The following is a 16,592-nucleotide window of genomic DNA, read 5'->3' as shown; positions in this document are numbered from 1 at the left end:
ATGTTATGTGTAAAAATATATGATGCTAATAACTAATGGTTTGGTATTATTTCTGTAAATAATACTTCTTATTTGTGACTTGAACTACATTTGAAGTACTTCTGTTATTAAAATTATTGCATATTGTTAAAAATGACATACTAATCCACAGGACATAGTTAATCAACAAAATATTTTATAGTCCCATTCTGAATCTTCAAGTCTCCTTAGCTAGGCTTCTTGTTTCAACTGATAAAACAGGAAGGCTAGCGTGAACATATGTGAGGTCTCTGCACAAAGTACAGCTATCTGCCACCCATGCCTGGCCACTTCATACTGAAATTAAAAATGCAGACAAAATTAGCATATTATGCCTCGCAGTCATTATGCCTTTAGGAGGCATGCTCATGATATCATCAATCACTATATGTGACCTGAAAGTATAAAGATTTCATACTCTACCTTACCTCAGATCACATGAAGCATGGGACTCAACAGGAAGTTTGCTCCTCTGTGCTAAACTCATCGCTTAATATTAGCCCAGACATATATGTGCTCAAGCAATATAATGCTTCTCCATAATAACTAGTTATAATAAACATTTGTTGAATTCTTCATTCTACAATATCCAGGCACAGTGTCTTATATTGCCAGACATGACATGAATAGAATCATAGAGACGTACAGCATGGAAACAGACCGTTCGGTCCAACTCGAACATGCCGACCAGATATCCTAACCTAATCTAATCCCATTTGCCAGTTTTTGGCCCATACCCCTATAAACCCTTCCTATTCATATACCCATCCAGATGCCTTTTAAATGCTGTCATAGAGTCATAGAGATGTACAGCATGGAAAGGGACCCTTTGGTCCAACCTGTCCATGCCAACCAGATATCCCAATCCAATCTAGTCCCACCTGCCAGCACCTGGCCCATATCCCTCTAAATTCTTCCTATTCATATACCCATCCAAATGCCTTTTAAATGTTGCAACTGTACCAGCCTCCACCACTTCCTCTGGCAGCTCATTCCATACATGCACATGCTCTGCACAAAAATGTTGCTCCTTAGGTCCCTTTTATATCTTTGCCCTCTCACCTTAAACCTATGTCCTCTAGTTCTAGATTCTCCAACCCCTGGGAAAAGAACTTCGTTATTTATCCTATCCATACCCCTCAATTTTACAAACTTCTACAAGGTCACCCCTTAGCCTCTGATGCTCCAGGGAAAACAGCCCCAGACTATAGCTCAAATCCTCCAAACCAGGCAACATCCTTGTAAACCTTATTCAAACCCTTACAAGTTTCACAACATCCTTCCGATAGGAAGGAGACCAGAATTGCACACAATATTCCAAAAGTGGCCTAACCAATGTCCTGTACAGCACATGACATCCCAATTCCTATTCTCAATAGTCTGACCAATAAAGGAAAGCATACCAAATGCCTTCTTCACTATCCTATCTAGCTGCAACTCTACTTTCAAGGAACTATGAACCTGCTATCCAAAGTCTCTGTTCAGCAACACTCCCCAGGACCTTATCATTAAGGTTAATAAGTCCGGCTCTGATTTGCTACATCTCTAATTTTGGTGCCATCTGCAAACTTACTAACTATACCTTCTACGTTCACATCCAAATCTTTTATATCAATGACGAAAAGTAGTGGACTGGTCGTTCCATTCCCCTATCCATGTATCAGTCGAAGCAAATACTCAGACAGAGTATGGCTTAACCTCCTTCATCTTTATTCCAGCCGTGGAGGGAGAGAGAACAATCGCCCATGTGCACAGAAACATGAATTCTCGGTCTTCTCTCGAACAGCAGATTCTTAAGGAATTACATAGTTATGTACAGGGAGCAGCATCCAAATGAGGTAACATCTATATTGATTGGGCGACCATTACAATTAGCAAGTAAAGATTAAGCCATCAGGCACGAGATAATGGATGTTCTTAACCTTGTTAACTGGCATTACATAATGGATGTTTTTCACCTCGTTAACCCACTACTCTTGCCTCTAGTACCTCATTGTTTACTGCAAGTTCTTATCTGGTTAAAGTCATGCTAGCTGAGCTTTTGTCACACAACCCAAAACTTAACTCTTTCCCTACCTGCTCACACCTTATTCACTTTCTCAGACCCAGGACCAATCCTTGTTGCACACTGCTGGTCACAGGTCACCAGTCTGAAAAGCAACCCTCCACCACCATCCTCTGTATTCCAGCTTTGAGCCAGTTCTGTATCCAAATGGCTAGTTCTCCTTGCATTCCATGAGATCTAACCTTGCTAACCAGTATCTCATGAGGAACCCTGTTGAACGCCTTAGTGAAGTTCATACAGATCATGTCCTCTGCTCTGCCCTCATCAATCCTTTTTGTTACTTCTTCAAAAAATGAAATCAAGTTTGTGAGACATGATTTCCCACGCACAAAGCCATGCTAATTGAGCCTAATTAGTCCTTGCCTTTTCAAATACATGCAAATACTGTCCCTCAGATTCCATCCAACAACTTGCCCACGACCGATGTCAGGCTCACCATCTATAGCTCTCTGGCTTGTCCTTACCACCTTTCTTAAACAGTGGCACCATGTTAGCCAACCTCCAGTATTCCGGCACCTCACTTGTAACCATCGATGATACAAATGTCTCAGCAAGGGACCCAGCAATCGCTTCCCTAGCTTCCCGCAGAGTTCTAGAGTTCTGGGGATTTATCCACTTTTATGCATTTCAGGACATCCAGCACTTCCTTCTCTGTAATATGGAGATTTTTCAAGATGTCACCATCTATTTATCAAGTAAAACATCCTTTGAGGCAATCTCACAAAATGATACCACCAGTGACCATCCATAAAGATTCTAATATCCTGGTGAAAAATGGTTTGAAAACCAAGCAACAAAACTGCTTTGGAAAACAGAGAATTCAGATAAAGCCATAATGCCTCACTTTCCACCATCAGATTCGATGAGTACAGACAGCTGTACAGATCTGCAGGGACATATGCAAAATACATAGGAAGAAATATTGCCCTTTATTTTGCTAATGACACCACCGTAATAGGATGGATATCTAACAATGATGAAGCAGAATACAGAAAGGAGAAAGAGGGCTTGGTGACATGATGCAATGTGAACAACTTCTCTCTCAACACTGGCAAAACTAAAGAACTGATTATTGACTTCAGAAAGAAAGGAGGAGAACACATCCCCATCTACATTAACTGAGCAGAAGTTGAGAGGGTAGAGAGCGTCAAGTTCCTAGGAGTGATGATCACCGACAACCTGTCCTGGACTTCCCACATAGATGCGATGGTCAAAACAGCACAACAACGCCTCTTCTTCCTCAAGCTACTCAGGAAATTTGGCATGCCCATAAATACTCTCACCAACGTTTTAAAAATGCACCACAGAAAGCATAATATCCAGGTGCATAATGGCAGCTGCTACGCCCAGGACTGTAATATTAGATTACTGTTTAGATTAGATTACTTACAGTGTGGAAACAGGCCCTTCAGCCCAACAAATCCACACCAACCCACCGAAGCGCAACCCACCCAGACCCATTCCCTAACAATAACCCTTCACCTAACACTATGGTGTATTTTGGAATGGCCAATTCACCTAACCTGCACATTTTTGGATTGTGGGAGGAAACCCACGCAGACACGGGGAGAATTTGCAAACTCCACACAAACAGTTGCCTGAGGCAGGAATTGAACCCGGGTCTCCGGCGCTGTGAGGCAGCAATGCTAACCACTGTGCCATCGTGCCGCCCGTAAGAAACTACAGAGGATAATGTACATAGCCCCGATTATCAAGGAAACCAACTTTTCGTCCACAAACTGCATTTAAACAGCTCGTGGCCTCGGAAAGGCTGTCAACATCATCAAAGACCACCACACCCCAGTAACGCTCTCCTAGAACCTCTTTCATCAGGCAGAAGATACAGCAGCTTGAACATACGCACTAGCAGGTTCAGGAACAGCTTCTTCCTAGCAATCATTTGACCGATGAATGCATCTCTAACTTCAAATAATGTTGATCTTGCCTAGCGCATGCCCCGTGCGATGTACTCTGTATGCTTCTGTCTAAGGTGTTTTTCACCCTATGATCTGTATGTTCTTGCTTACTATGATCTGCCTGTACCGCTCATAAACAAAGCTTTTCACTGTACTTAGACACACGAGATACTAAATCAAGCATTCAATATGAAGAGGCAGAGTTCTAAGGTAAGAGGCAGGAAGTTAAAAGGGGGATGAGAGGAAAAATATTTTCACCCACAGTTTTATGCATATTTGGAACTCACTGCCTGACAGGGCGGTAGAGGCAGGAACATTCAAGACATTTTGATGAGCAGATGAAATGTCATAGCACACAATGTTACGGGCCAAATGTTGGAAAATGGATGTATGATGACCAACACAATGGGACGAAGGACATCGTTCTGTGCTGTAAAAATGACTCAAAACTCTTGGACTTTACCCATTTAGAATCATAGAATTCCTACAGTGTGGAAGCAGGCCATTCAGTTCATCAAGTCCACACCAAGCCTCTGAAGAGCATCCCAACCAGACCATCCCTCTACCCTATCATTCCCCATTTTCCAAAGCCAATCTACCTAGCCTGCATATCTCTGTCCGTTGGGCAATCTAACATGGCGAGTTCACCTAAGCTACATATCTTTAGATTGTGGGAGGAAACTGGAACATCGGTAGGAAACTCAAGCAGACATGGGGAGAATGTACAAACTCCATGTAGACAGTCACCAGAGGCTGGAATCGAACCCAGGTCCCTGGCGCTGTGAGGAAGCATCACTAACCATCACGCCACAATGCTGCCCTAAACTGGGCTATTTTTTCTGAGATAATTAATTAAAAGGAAGAAAAAAAATTTTTTTTAAATTAAACTTAGGAATTGAAAGGCAAGAATGCCATGTGCCATACAGTTTATACACAAATAACAGTTTATCATTACAGCAGTTGCAATGTCCTTGCTCTTAAGGAAGAATCAGCTTGAATTTCACAATGACAAAAAGTAAGGAACATAGAGAGTCATAGAGTTGTGCAGCCCAAAAGGAGACCCTTCTGTCCAACTCACCCATGCCAAGCAGATTTCTTAAATTAATCCAGTCCCATTTGCCGGGATCTGGCCTAAAGCATTCTAAACCATTCCTATTCATATACCCTTCCAAATGCCTTTTATGTGCTGTAATTGTACCAGCCTCCATCACTACTTCTGGCAGCTCATTCCATGCACCATCCTCTGCCTGAAAGAGATGCTCCTTAGTTCCCTTTTAAATCTTTCCCCTCTCACCTTAAATCTACGCCCTCTAGTTTTGGACTGGGGAAAAAAACTTTGGCAATTCATTCTACCCGTACCGCTCATATTTATATAAGCCTCTATAAGGTTACCCCTCAACTTGCGACGCTCCAGATAAAATAGTCCCAGGCTATTCAGCATCTCCCTACAGCTCAAACTCGGCAACATCCTTGTAAATGTTTGCTGAACCCCTACAAAAGGATTCTGGGTAATCCAAAATTGTGGCTGGAACAGCTGCTCCTTTTTTTGAGCTATTTTAGACGTTCAAAGTGATTTTCTCAAATTGCAGGAGCACCAATTCTGTTTTACATGCTGTTGCATTGTTTTGCAACTTTGGGGAAAAAAGATCAAAACAATGGCACTTTTAAAAAAAAGAGGAAGACTGACAAACGCAGTGAATACACATGGTCAGAGAAAGAAAGTAACACTGCTGTCTGACACATCAGTAAATCTGCACAACTACTGCCTTTACTGTCTGAGTTCAAATATCTCTGGACATCAAAGTGCATCTAGGAAAAATTAACGAACAGCAAAATTCACAACTGACCTTTGAGGAACTTGTGTGGGAGAAGTCACAGCTAAGAGCAGATAAGTGCATAGTTTTTAAGTGTAAACTTGCTGTAAATGTATAATAGTAAATAGAGTGGGTTCTTTCTTAATGATGCGTTTTATCAAAATCTGTCTCTTGATTAAATTTTAAAAATATAAATCACAAGTATTCAGTTAGCCTGGAGCAGTGTTTTTAGAACTATAAGGCCTGGCTATTTTCTGGGTGTGCAGGTTATGAAGGAGTAAAGATGGCCTTTAGGAGAGTGATGTGATCTTCCTGTTAGATGTGGGAGATTAGGGAGATTTTCCATGTTATTGATGATTATGTCTGCAGGAAGTGTGTTTGGTTACAAATCCTATCATATTGCATGGATCACTTGCAGCAGCAGTTAGAGGCAATGAGGAATTTACAGGAGCTCAGAGGTTTGATGAATTGCAGTTATAGGAAGAGAGAAAAGCCACAAATACAGTCAGGGAGAAGGCTTAACTCCAGGAAAGGTAGTGGAGGGAGGCAGGTAGTGCAGGAGTCTCCTCTTCTATCATTATCTCAAACAAGTCTGAAATTAAGCTCCTTTGTCCATGTTTGAACCAAGGCTCTAATAAGGTCAGTAGCTGAGTGGCCCTGACAGATCCCAAACTGAGCACCACTGAGGTGGTTATTGCTGAGCAGATGCTACTTGATAACACTGTTGATGACACCTTTCTTCACTTTGCTGATGAGTTTTTTTCTCAAGTTATTTGTCAGGACTCTTTTGATTTTGGCAATGATGCCATGATATTGTCTGGATGGCAATAGTTATTCAATGATTTGATAATTGTTCAGGTGCATATAAGTTTTTCTTGCTTTTGAATTTTTTTAATAGTTGTTCTTCCATCTCCTCACGCAACTAGAACAGAAAGGGATGGATGATTTCTGTTTGCAGAGTCTGATTATTACCTCTCTTTGCTGCCCTCAGCTTTAACATTTTGCAGCTCAGTTAGACGGCTATTATCAGGCCTTAACTCAAAAGACTCTCAGTGCCACTCAATCCCAAGTTTTCCTGCATCAATAAGCAACATTCTATTGCACAGATCAAAATATATGCAGCACTTAGTTTTCAAGCTGCAAAACTGTCCTGGTATTTCAATTATGTAATCCCCCAGCTTCTATTTTAGTTTATACTCCCAAAAAGAGATGAACATCTCTTATAACTACTGTCATAACATAATTCCTATAATTTGGAGATGCCGGTGTTGGACTGGGGTGTACAAAGTTAAAAATCACACAACACCAGGTTATAGTCCAACAGGTTTAATTGGAAGCACACTAGCTTTCGGAGCGACGCTCCGAATTTTTGCTATAAATTCTGTGTTACGATCGAGCCCTCCACAATCACCTGATGAAGGACCGTCACTCCGAAAGCTAGTGTGCTTCCAATTAAACCTGTTGGACTGTAACCTGGTGTTGTGTGATTTTTAACCTAATTCCTATAAATTAGTGTCCTCTTCCCATCTAGCAATGGGAGCATTTTCTTTGTATCTACCTTGCCTGGATCTCCTAATGATTTTAAAAGTTTCTATCACATCTTATATGAATAAGAATAGTTCCTGAGATGAGCACATAACCATATATTGGGGAAACTGTGATCATTCCTGGAAATGTCATATTTTGTTCTGGCAGCTGTGGCTATACTTTAAATTTACTTTAAAATTAAGAAAGCACTTTCTATCTTAAAGTGAGCATTCACTCTGACTTCGTAACAATCCCTGCCCTCATATTCCATAACTATTTCTGGATCTCGCATTACTTTGTAACTTTTTTCTCAATCTGCCTTAATTATCCAATTAATGTGAATCTTCATTAAGCATTAATAAATTAAATTGTTACAGATTTGTTTTACTTGTGCATACAATAATTAGAAAATTCTCTATGTAACAAAGGCAATACATTAATCAGAACTGAGTTTAGTCTTCACGTAGATTGGAAACATCAGGTAGATGTAGTGAGAAGGAAGAACTTGGGATGGTTTACAGTTGTGGACCCAAATAGGGATCAAGCTATTTTGGATCTCATCATGTATAATGAGTCAGGTTTAATAAATAATGTCAGAGCAAACAATGAAAGGTAAAGTCACCATAATCTTAGAATACTATAAGCTGCTCTCTCACAGAGAGAGAGAGAGAGAGAGAGAGAGAGAGAATAAAATCATGAGGGCATAAATAGTTGCATAGACAGGGTAGGGGAGTCCAAAACTAGACAGCATATGTTTAAGATGAGAGGGGAAAGATTTAAAAGGGACCTAAGAGGCAGCTTTTGATGCAGAGGGTGGTGCGTGTATGGAATGAGCTGCCAGAGGAAGTGTTGGAGGCCAGTACAACTGCAACCTTCAAAAGGCACCTGGATGGGTATATGAATAGGAAGGGTCTTGAGGGATATGGGCCAATTTATAGAGGTTTATAAAATGATGAGGGGCATGGATAGGATAAATAGACAAGATCTTTTCCCTTGGGCGGGGGAGTCTAGAATTAGAGGGCAGAGGTTTAGGGTGAGAGGGGAAAGATGTAAAAGGCACCTAAGGAGCAACTTTTTCACGCATAGAGTGGTGCATGTATGGAATGAGCTGCCAGAGGAAATGGTGGAGGTTGGTACAATTACAACATTTAAAAGGCATCTGATGGGTAACTGAATAGGAAGGGTTTAGGGGAATTTGGGCCAAGAACTGGCAAATAGGACTAGATTAAGTTAGGATATCTGGTCAGCATGGACAAGTTGGACCAAAGGTCTGCTTCCATGCTGTACATCTCTATGACTCTATATGGAATGTAAACAATTAAATAGAAGAGATGCTCAAGTAATGTAAAAACAGATCAAATGTTTTAATACTATATACTATACTATATACCTCTTTCCTTTAAGCAAATTAAAATATAATGTTATTTCAAAACAAGTAACATACTAAATTAAAAACTTACCTCCTTGCTTAAACTCATTTAGCTGAGGATGCCCATTGAAATCCCCACAAAGGCCACATGTTTTGTTCCTATATTCATCTCCAAGTTCAACCTTCAACCAAAAATATCAGTCAATACTTTAAAATACATGTTAAATAAATAGCACATACTAAGTTTGGGAATTTTGTCGTGCAGGAGATTGGACTTTAGCCTACATGTTTTTGAAAACATGGAAAATTGCAAACACAAAAGTGTGTTCTACTCCTTAGTGATATCTCATTTACCTTGATGAAGAAAAAATATCTTTATTAAGCTATAAAACTTCTTAAAATTAATTTAATAGTGCATGATCCACTATCTTACTGTTTTACAAGATGCAAATCCCCTCTGCTGTTTGAATTTTCTGATTGGCAATTGCCATCCTACTCTTTCACTGCCTCTTAGAATAATTTCCTTTTTTCCAGTCAGCTTTTGACAAATTTTGCTGTCCCATTCAATTACATGATTTAAAGGCTTCTTGTCGTGGTTCTGTTCGCCGAGCTGGGAATTTGTGTTGCAGACGTTTCATCCCCTGTCTAGGTGACATCCTCAGTGCTTGGGAGCCTCCTGTGAAGCGCTTCTGTGATGTTTCCTCCGGCATTTATAGTGGTTTGAATCTGCCGCTTCCGGTTGTCAGTTCCAGCTGTCCGCTGCAGTGGCCGGTATATTTGATCCAGGTCGATGTGTTTGTTGATAGAATCAGTGGATGAGTGCCATGCCTCTAGGAATTCCCTGGCTGTTCTCTGTTTGGCTTGTCCTATAATAGTAGTATTGTCCCAGTCAAACTCATGTTGCTTGTCATCTGCGTGTGTGGCGACTAAGGATAGCTGGTCGTGTCGTTTCATGGCTAGTTGGTGTTCATGGATACGGATCGTTAGCTGTCTGCCTGTTTGTCCTATGTAGTGTTTTGTGCAGTCCTTGCATGGGATTTTGTATACTATGTTGGTTTTGCTCATGCTGGGTATTGGGTCCTTTGTCCTGGTGAGTTGTTGTCTGAGAATGGCTGTTGGTTTGTGTGCTGTTATGAGTCCTAGTGGTCGTAGTAGTCTGGCTGTCAGTTCAGAAATGTTCTTGATGTATGGTAACGTGGCTAGTCCTTTGGACAAACAGGAAGACAGCAAACGATCCGTATCCATGAACACCAACTAGCCACGAAATGACACGACCAGCTATCCTTAGTAGCCACACACACAGATGACAAGCAACATGAGTTCGACTGGGACAACACTACTATTGTAGGACAAGCCAAACAGAGAACAGCCGGGGAATTCCTAGAGGCATGGCACTCATCCACTGATTCAATCAACAAACACCTGAACCCAATATACCGGCCACTGCAGCGGACAGCTGGAACTGACAACCGGAAGCGGCAGATTTAAACCATTATAAATGCCGGAGGAAACATCACTGAAGCGCTTCACAGGAGGCTCCCAAGCACTGAGGATGTCACCTAGACAGGGGACGAAACGTCTCCAACACAAATTCCCAGCTCGGCGAACAGAACCACAACAACGAGCACCCGAGCTACGAATCTTCTCACAAACTTTAAAGGCTTCTATTTTCCTTTTAGCCAAAAAACTTTTCTAGACTGGTTTCTATCCTCATTCCAGATGCTGAATCAATGAAATGAGTCACGTGGGTTGCATGCAAGATATGTGATCAGACTGTGAAGATAACAGAAACTAATAATCATCCATGGTACAATCTTAAATTATAGAGGGGCTGCAGTGCTTTCATTTCAATGCCATTCTGTCACACTAATGTAAAGGGATTTTGTATTATATAAGCAACTAGAGCTGCTCAGATAAGTTTAGCAAGTTAAACCTGGTGAAAGATTATCCAAGGATTGAAAGTTGCCTGTGACTGCAGCAAATTCACAACAGCTTAAGCTGACTATCCCTGAAAGTGGGCAAAGATCACAGTGCACAATTTCTGCATGCAACCAGCACTCACTGAAAAACGTACTGACTACATGTATCAGAAGGGAGTCCAAAATTGTATTTCCTGTATTGCTTAATGTGGAGGTGCAGCAGGTACTCAAATCATTTTGCAAGAGAATCAGACCTGAAGAAAAGTGAAGAATGGTTGGCTGAGAGAGACAGTAGGAACCAAGATTTTCAGACATTCACTAGACATGGCAAAGGAGGTTGAAAATGGGATGGATATATTGCAGAAATAGGGAGGCAGGAAGTAATCCAGATACATGAGAAGTAGGAAAAACATGAAGGTCAATATCAAGCATAAAATCCCAAGGACCTGGAGTTACAGAAGTGCAATAATCTCACATAAGTGGTTTTGGTCAGCAAATGTATTTTCAAGTATCATAACGCATCAACTGCGCTGCTAGTCCTATCTTTCACCTACCAACAATTTTGATCAATCAGCACAAAGTGAACTTCGTTTATGCTTTACTTTACACTAACAAAGTCTGATTGCAAGGAGAAAGTGAGGACTGCAGATGCTGGAGATCAGAGCTGAAAACTGTGTTGCTGGAAAAGCGCAGCAGGTCAGGCAGCATCCAAGGAGCAGAAGAATCGACGTTTCGGGCATAAGCCTTTCTCCACTTCTCGTGGCTTTCATTTAGCTATTTCACCATGACTGCCAGAACACCCAAACAGATTACACAACAAAAGCAACACACTTCTCTGTGCGTTCCCAGAGAACAGTCTGCACAAAATGAGGAAGCAAGAGCTACTTGGAAGGGAAGAGGCTATCTGCTCATTCTAACCCCTAGATAAGACTGCACTGGCCATTATGAGCAGGCTGGAAACCATTAAGGTGACCGTATTCTCATACATCAACCTCCTTTCCACATGCTACTTCTCATCCATTCTATATTATTTTCTAAAATATAGAACTGGCTCGAAGGCAGAAGACAGAGGGAATGGTGAAGGGCTGTTTTTCAGACTAGAGGCCTGTGACCAGTGAAGTGCCACATAGATCGGTGCTGGGTCCACCAATTTTTATAATTTATATAAATTATTTGGATGCGAATGTAAGAGATATAGTTAGTAAGTTTGCAGACACCAAAATTGGAGGTATAGTGGACAGCAAAGAAGGTAACCTCAGAATACAATGATCAGATGGGCCAATGGGCTGAAGAGAGGCAGATGGAGTTTAATTTACATAAATTCGAGGTGCTGCATTTTGGAAAAGCAAATCAGAGCAGGACATATACACTTAATGATAAGGTCCTGGGGATGCTGCTGAATAAAGAGACCTTAGAGTGCAGGGTCATAGTTCCTCGATACAAGATTCGCAGGTAGATAGGATAGTGAAGAAGGTGTTTCGCATACTTTCCTTTATTGGTCAGAGTTTTGAGTATAGGAGTCGGGGGGGGGGGGGCATGTTGTGGCTGTACAGGATATTGGTTAGGCCACTTTTGGAATATTGCATGCAATTCTGGTTTCCTTCCTATCAGAAGGGTGTTGTGAAACTTGAAAGGGTTCAGAAAAGATTTACAAGGATGTTGCCAGAGTTGGAGGATTTGAGCTATAGGGTGAGGTTGAATAGGCTGGTGCTGTTTTCCCTGGAACTGAAGAGTGACCTTATAGAGGTTTATAAAGTCATGAGGGGCATGGATAAATAGATAAGGTCTTTTCCAGGGCAAGGGGTTCAACATGACTAACCCACCCATGTATATTTTCATCCAAATCATTTATATACGTCACAAACAGCAGAGTTCCCAGTATGGATCCCTGTGGAACATCACTAGATCTTTAACAATGGACCACCAGCCAGAAAAACACCCTCCCACCACTATATCTGTCTACTGTGGGCAAGCTAATTCTGAATAATTGAGGTCAAGCCACCATGGATCCCATGCATCTTAATCTTCTGGATGAAGATATCGTGAGGGACCTTTTCAAAAACCTTACTAAAATCCATTTAGCCAATATACACTGCTATACTCTCACCTCCTCGAAAAAGTCTATGAAGTTAGACCTCCACAGCACAAAGGCATGCTGTCCCCAATTAGGCAATGCTTTTCCAAATCTGCGCAAATCCTATCCCTAATAGTTCTCTCCAACAGCTTCCGAAACCACTAATATGAGACCCACCAGTCGTGCGTCTTCCTCTACCGCAGCGACCCCTGTCCCTGCTCCTGATTTCCAGCATCCGCAGTTCTTTCAGCACCACCTTATTTTTAATTTTTATAATTATCTCTCTGCCTACTTTCATTGGATTCTAGGTCATCTCTTCGGATGTTATTCAGCTATTGACACTTTATTCACACCATATAACACCCTTGGTCACCTGCAGAGACCTATTATTCGACACTCCACTCACTCCATTTGTATGATCTTTTGATCCCTCTGCCCTTGATCTCTCTCACCATAAATTCTATATGCTGTGTGCTTCGCTCTGACTTCACCTGATGAAGGGGCTACACTCTGAAAGCTTGTGATTTCAAATAAGCCTGCTGGACTAACCTGGTGTCATGTGATTTCTGACATTTCTATGGTGGAGGTAGCTATGCAGCTTTTTATTTGAAATTAAATTACTACCATTGGCTGACACCTTCTCCTTTGTGTAACCCTTAGAATATATAGGATACAAAAAATGGAAAAATGATGTTGCAAGTGCTAGTTGTATTTGACAATAAAGAGTGCTACACCCTGACTGTATATTATTATGGATGTAGGTTTGCTCGCTGAGCTGGGAGGTTCATTTCCAGACGTCTCATCACCCTATTAGGTAACATCTTCAGTGGGCCTCAGGCGAAGCAGTGCACATGATTTCTGCTTTCTATTACTATTTTTATTTTCTGAATGTGCTAAAAAAAAATACATTTCTCCCTCGATGTGGGAGGAATGTCACCTTCAAGGCTCAGGAAGAGTGATCAAATCTTTTTACAAAAAGAGATTTTCATTTAATTTTATTCTTTTGAATGGACATTTGCTAGTCTCAAGAGAGCTGCGAGCAACCACAGAATGCGTCCCAGAAACATCCAACAAACAAAAGCTAACTCATCAACTTCTTGAAATGTAACACTTTTGTATTATGGAGACATTCTAAGCAAATACACACAAATAGACCACAGACAATGCATCTTCCAGACAACACTAACTTTTGCAATTTATCTTTTGTATTTAATTCCTGTTCTGCTTTTCATCTTGAACTGTATCTGAATCAAATTATTTGTTAACTTTGACCTGAACCCAACAGTGATTGTGCTTTCACTGAGTCAAAATTATTTATTTTGATTGATGATAGTGTTTTCCACCAACATATTGGGCCTTGGGTTTTGACTCTACGTTTGCATCCAAATTGTTCCTTCTCAGTTTAAAAGAAGAATTTTCCTTACTGTATTGACTCAGAATACCCTTGGACCAAATACCAGTGTGTTAAGTTGCCTCACATGAGGTGGTCAATAGATTGTAGTTTAAGTGATGGTCAGAAAACATTTAAGAGACACCATCAAGAATATGTCAACAACCTTAATTTTGTGAAACATGCAGATTTTGCCATTTCTGTGAAAGTTAAGATTCCTGCTTTGCTCAGACCTTATCTTTTGGAAACCGATTAATGGGAGGCTAGAATGGAACTTGAAATTTGGCTTAAAGGATCAGCCCTTCCCAAATTTGCTGCTGCAGTAAAGCCATCAACAGTCAACTATTGAAGGCTACAGAAGGAAAGATATCAACGGAGTGAGTGACCAGAGATCCACCCCTGTGTAATGTATTCAATGACTTGGCATTCTACATACCAAATGTTGTTTTGGTATTTGGATCATGGGCAGACCAATTTGGAGTTAATGTTTGAGGTATAAAACTGTTGCAATTCTCTCTTTCTTTAAAATACTTTCTTTCAATAAAGTTTTTCTCTTTATACATTTTCACTAATATGATTGATAATGGTTTTATAATAGTTAAATCACTATCAATTTCATCATATAATATGACTGCAATTTCAAGAAATCTTTAGGTAATGTCACTTAGTTCTGCTATATTCAGAGTTCAGCTACAAACTTAAGTGAGACTCTGCAAAAGCTCTCATATGAAAAAAACTGAAACCAATATGGTCATTCTAAAAGATGAGAGACTTAAACAATCCATGTCTTTTTCAATATATCATTTCAGTTGCATCACACTAAACTTTTGCTATAAGTTCTATGTCTTACGATCTTATACTCCACAACTACCTGATGAAGGAGCAGTGCTCCGAAAGCTAGTGCTTCCAAATAAACCTGCTGGACTATAACCTGGCGTTGTGTGATTTTTAACTTTGTACACACAAGTCCAACACCGAATTCTCCAAACCATACAATACCTGAGATTGTCCCATGGCTTATCTCCCGCAACGCATTGGTTTTTGACAAGAGACATCAAAACCACTCGGTTAGCTGAGTTGGCTCCTCAGAGAGCCCTAATCACATGATTGAAATTGCAGGCTTTGAAATAATATGTATACAATATAACAGAAAAATAATCAGACAACACTTCAGCTCTTTCCTCAGACTGCTTTTACTTTAAGGACATAAAACAGCAAGGTATTTCCAGACCAAACTAAAAGCTTTATTCTAACCTCAATATCTTGATCCTGATTTCTGGGAACAATCACGTTTCACCTGAAAAACTAACTACTTCCCGGTCTTGAGGAAATACACTGCATTGCCTTCAATTATATCCAAGCTCTTACAAAAAGGAATTTTGCCAGGTAAGCTAAGAGCAAGAATTTAATTGACACGGACTTACTGGATTGTACAACTGGTACAAATTAATGCGAATACCATTGATTGTTAAGTAATGTGCAATTGTAACTTTTCACTTTTTTTCTTTTTTTGTATACCTGTGCGTGACAGTTTGTGTTTTGATAACCATCACCCTAGGTTTTGACGATATTATTAAATACAATGTTGTTTTCACCCTAAAGAATTTGTTTTGAGTCATTTTTGAATTGCACTTCAGAGTCTGGGAAAATCCACACTGCTTTTGTCAAAAGGCAATAGAAGTTAGAAAGAAAATGAAAATCCCATCTGTTACAGGCAGAAGAGGACCATTTAAAAAATTAATTTCACTGCTCCCTTTTGTCCGTAATAACCACTTTCACTTTCAGTCAGTTGCTGATTTATTTCTACTAGCTGTTGCTGAGCTATGTTTGGGGATTGAAACATAAAAGTTGAAGTGAGTGGTACAGCAGATGGTGAAGACCTTGGTTCTTACTTGAAGGAATGACTTGTTCCCAATCATGAGCACTGTGCCGTCTATCCCCTTTAGCCTGCAGCATGACAGGGAGAATAAACATAGGTAACACAGAGAAGGACAAGCCTGAAAAATGCAATCGACCTGAAAAGTGAACTCAGCTTCTCGCTCTACAGATGTTACTAGACCTTCTGAGTATTTTCTGCATTTTTCTTATTATAAAGGAGGACAAGATGCTTGAAAGAGAACAGGATGAAGGGAATGGTTCTTACAGGAACATTGGCCCAGAATCTTTCAGGGAGCATTCTGTGCCTCTCAGCCTCCATAGAGAATAATGTTTGTGTCACAAATGAGTTGTTTACTGAAATGTGGCAGCCGTTGCATTTGGAGCTAAAGCTTCACATCAGATTAATTACAGCATTTTCAATGTAACAATCTCTTGTCCCAGCAACAGTACTGATGATATGTGCTCCAGACTACCTGTAACCCTAACCAAGTTTTCTTTTTAATACAACTGCAAGACTAGTACCTATCCAATACAGTGCAAAATTATCGTGTTCACCCAAAATAATTGGCCAACCTGGCCAATTAGGTAAAAACAATGACTGCAGATGCTGGAAACCAGATTC

General features: G+C 40.4%; 1 protein-coding gene across 1 annotated transcript in view; it reads right to left on the bottom strand.

Moving 5' to 3' along the window:
- LOC122558125 (mucin-6-like) overlaps positions 1–16,592 on the bottom strand; it is a 314,704-nt gene that overhangs the window by 231,482 nt on the left and 66,630 nt on the right. The window contains exon 5 of the mRNA XM_087996204.1: positions 8,801–8,891. Within this exon, the coding sequence (XP_087852330.1) occupies positions 8,801–8,891 (91 nt within the window). The remainder of the gene's footprint in view (positions 1–8,800; positions 8,892–16,592) is intronic.

This window comes from Chiloscyllium plagiosum, unplaced genomic scaffold (assembly GCF_037043375.1).
Source record: "Chiloscyllium plagiosum isolate Xiang-an unplaced genomic scaffold, Cpla_swu_hap1 HiC_scaffold_18, whole genome shotgun sequence".
NCBI classification, from domain to species: domain Eukaryota; kingdom Metazoa; phylum Chordata; class Chondrichthyes; order Orectolobiformes; family Hemiscylliidae; genus Chiloscyllium; species Chiloscyllium plagiosum.
Note: the sequence above shows the minus strand (reverse complement) of the source record. Positions and strands in the feature narration are given on the sequence as shown.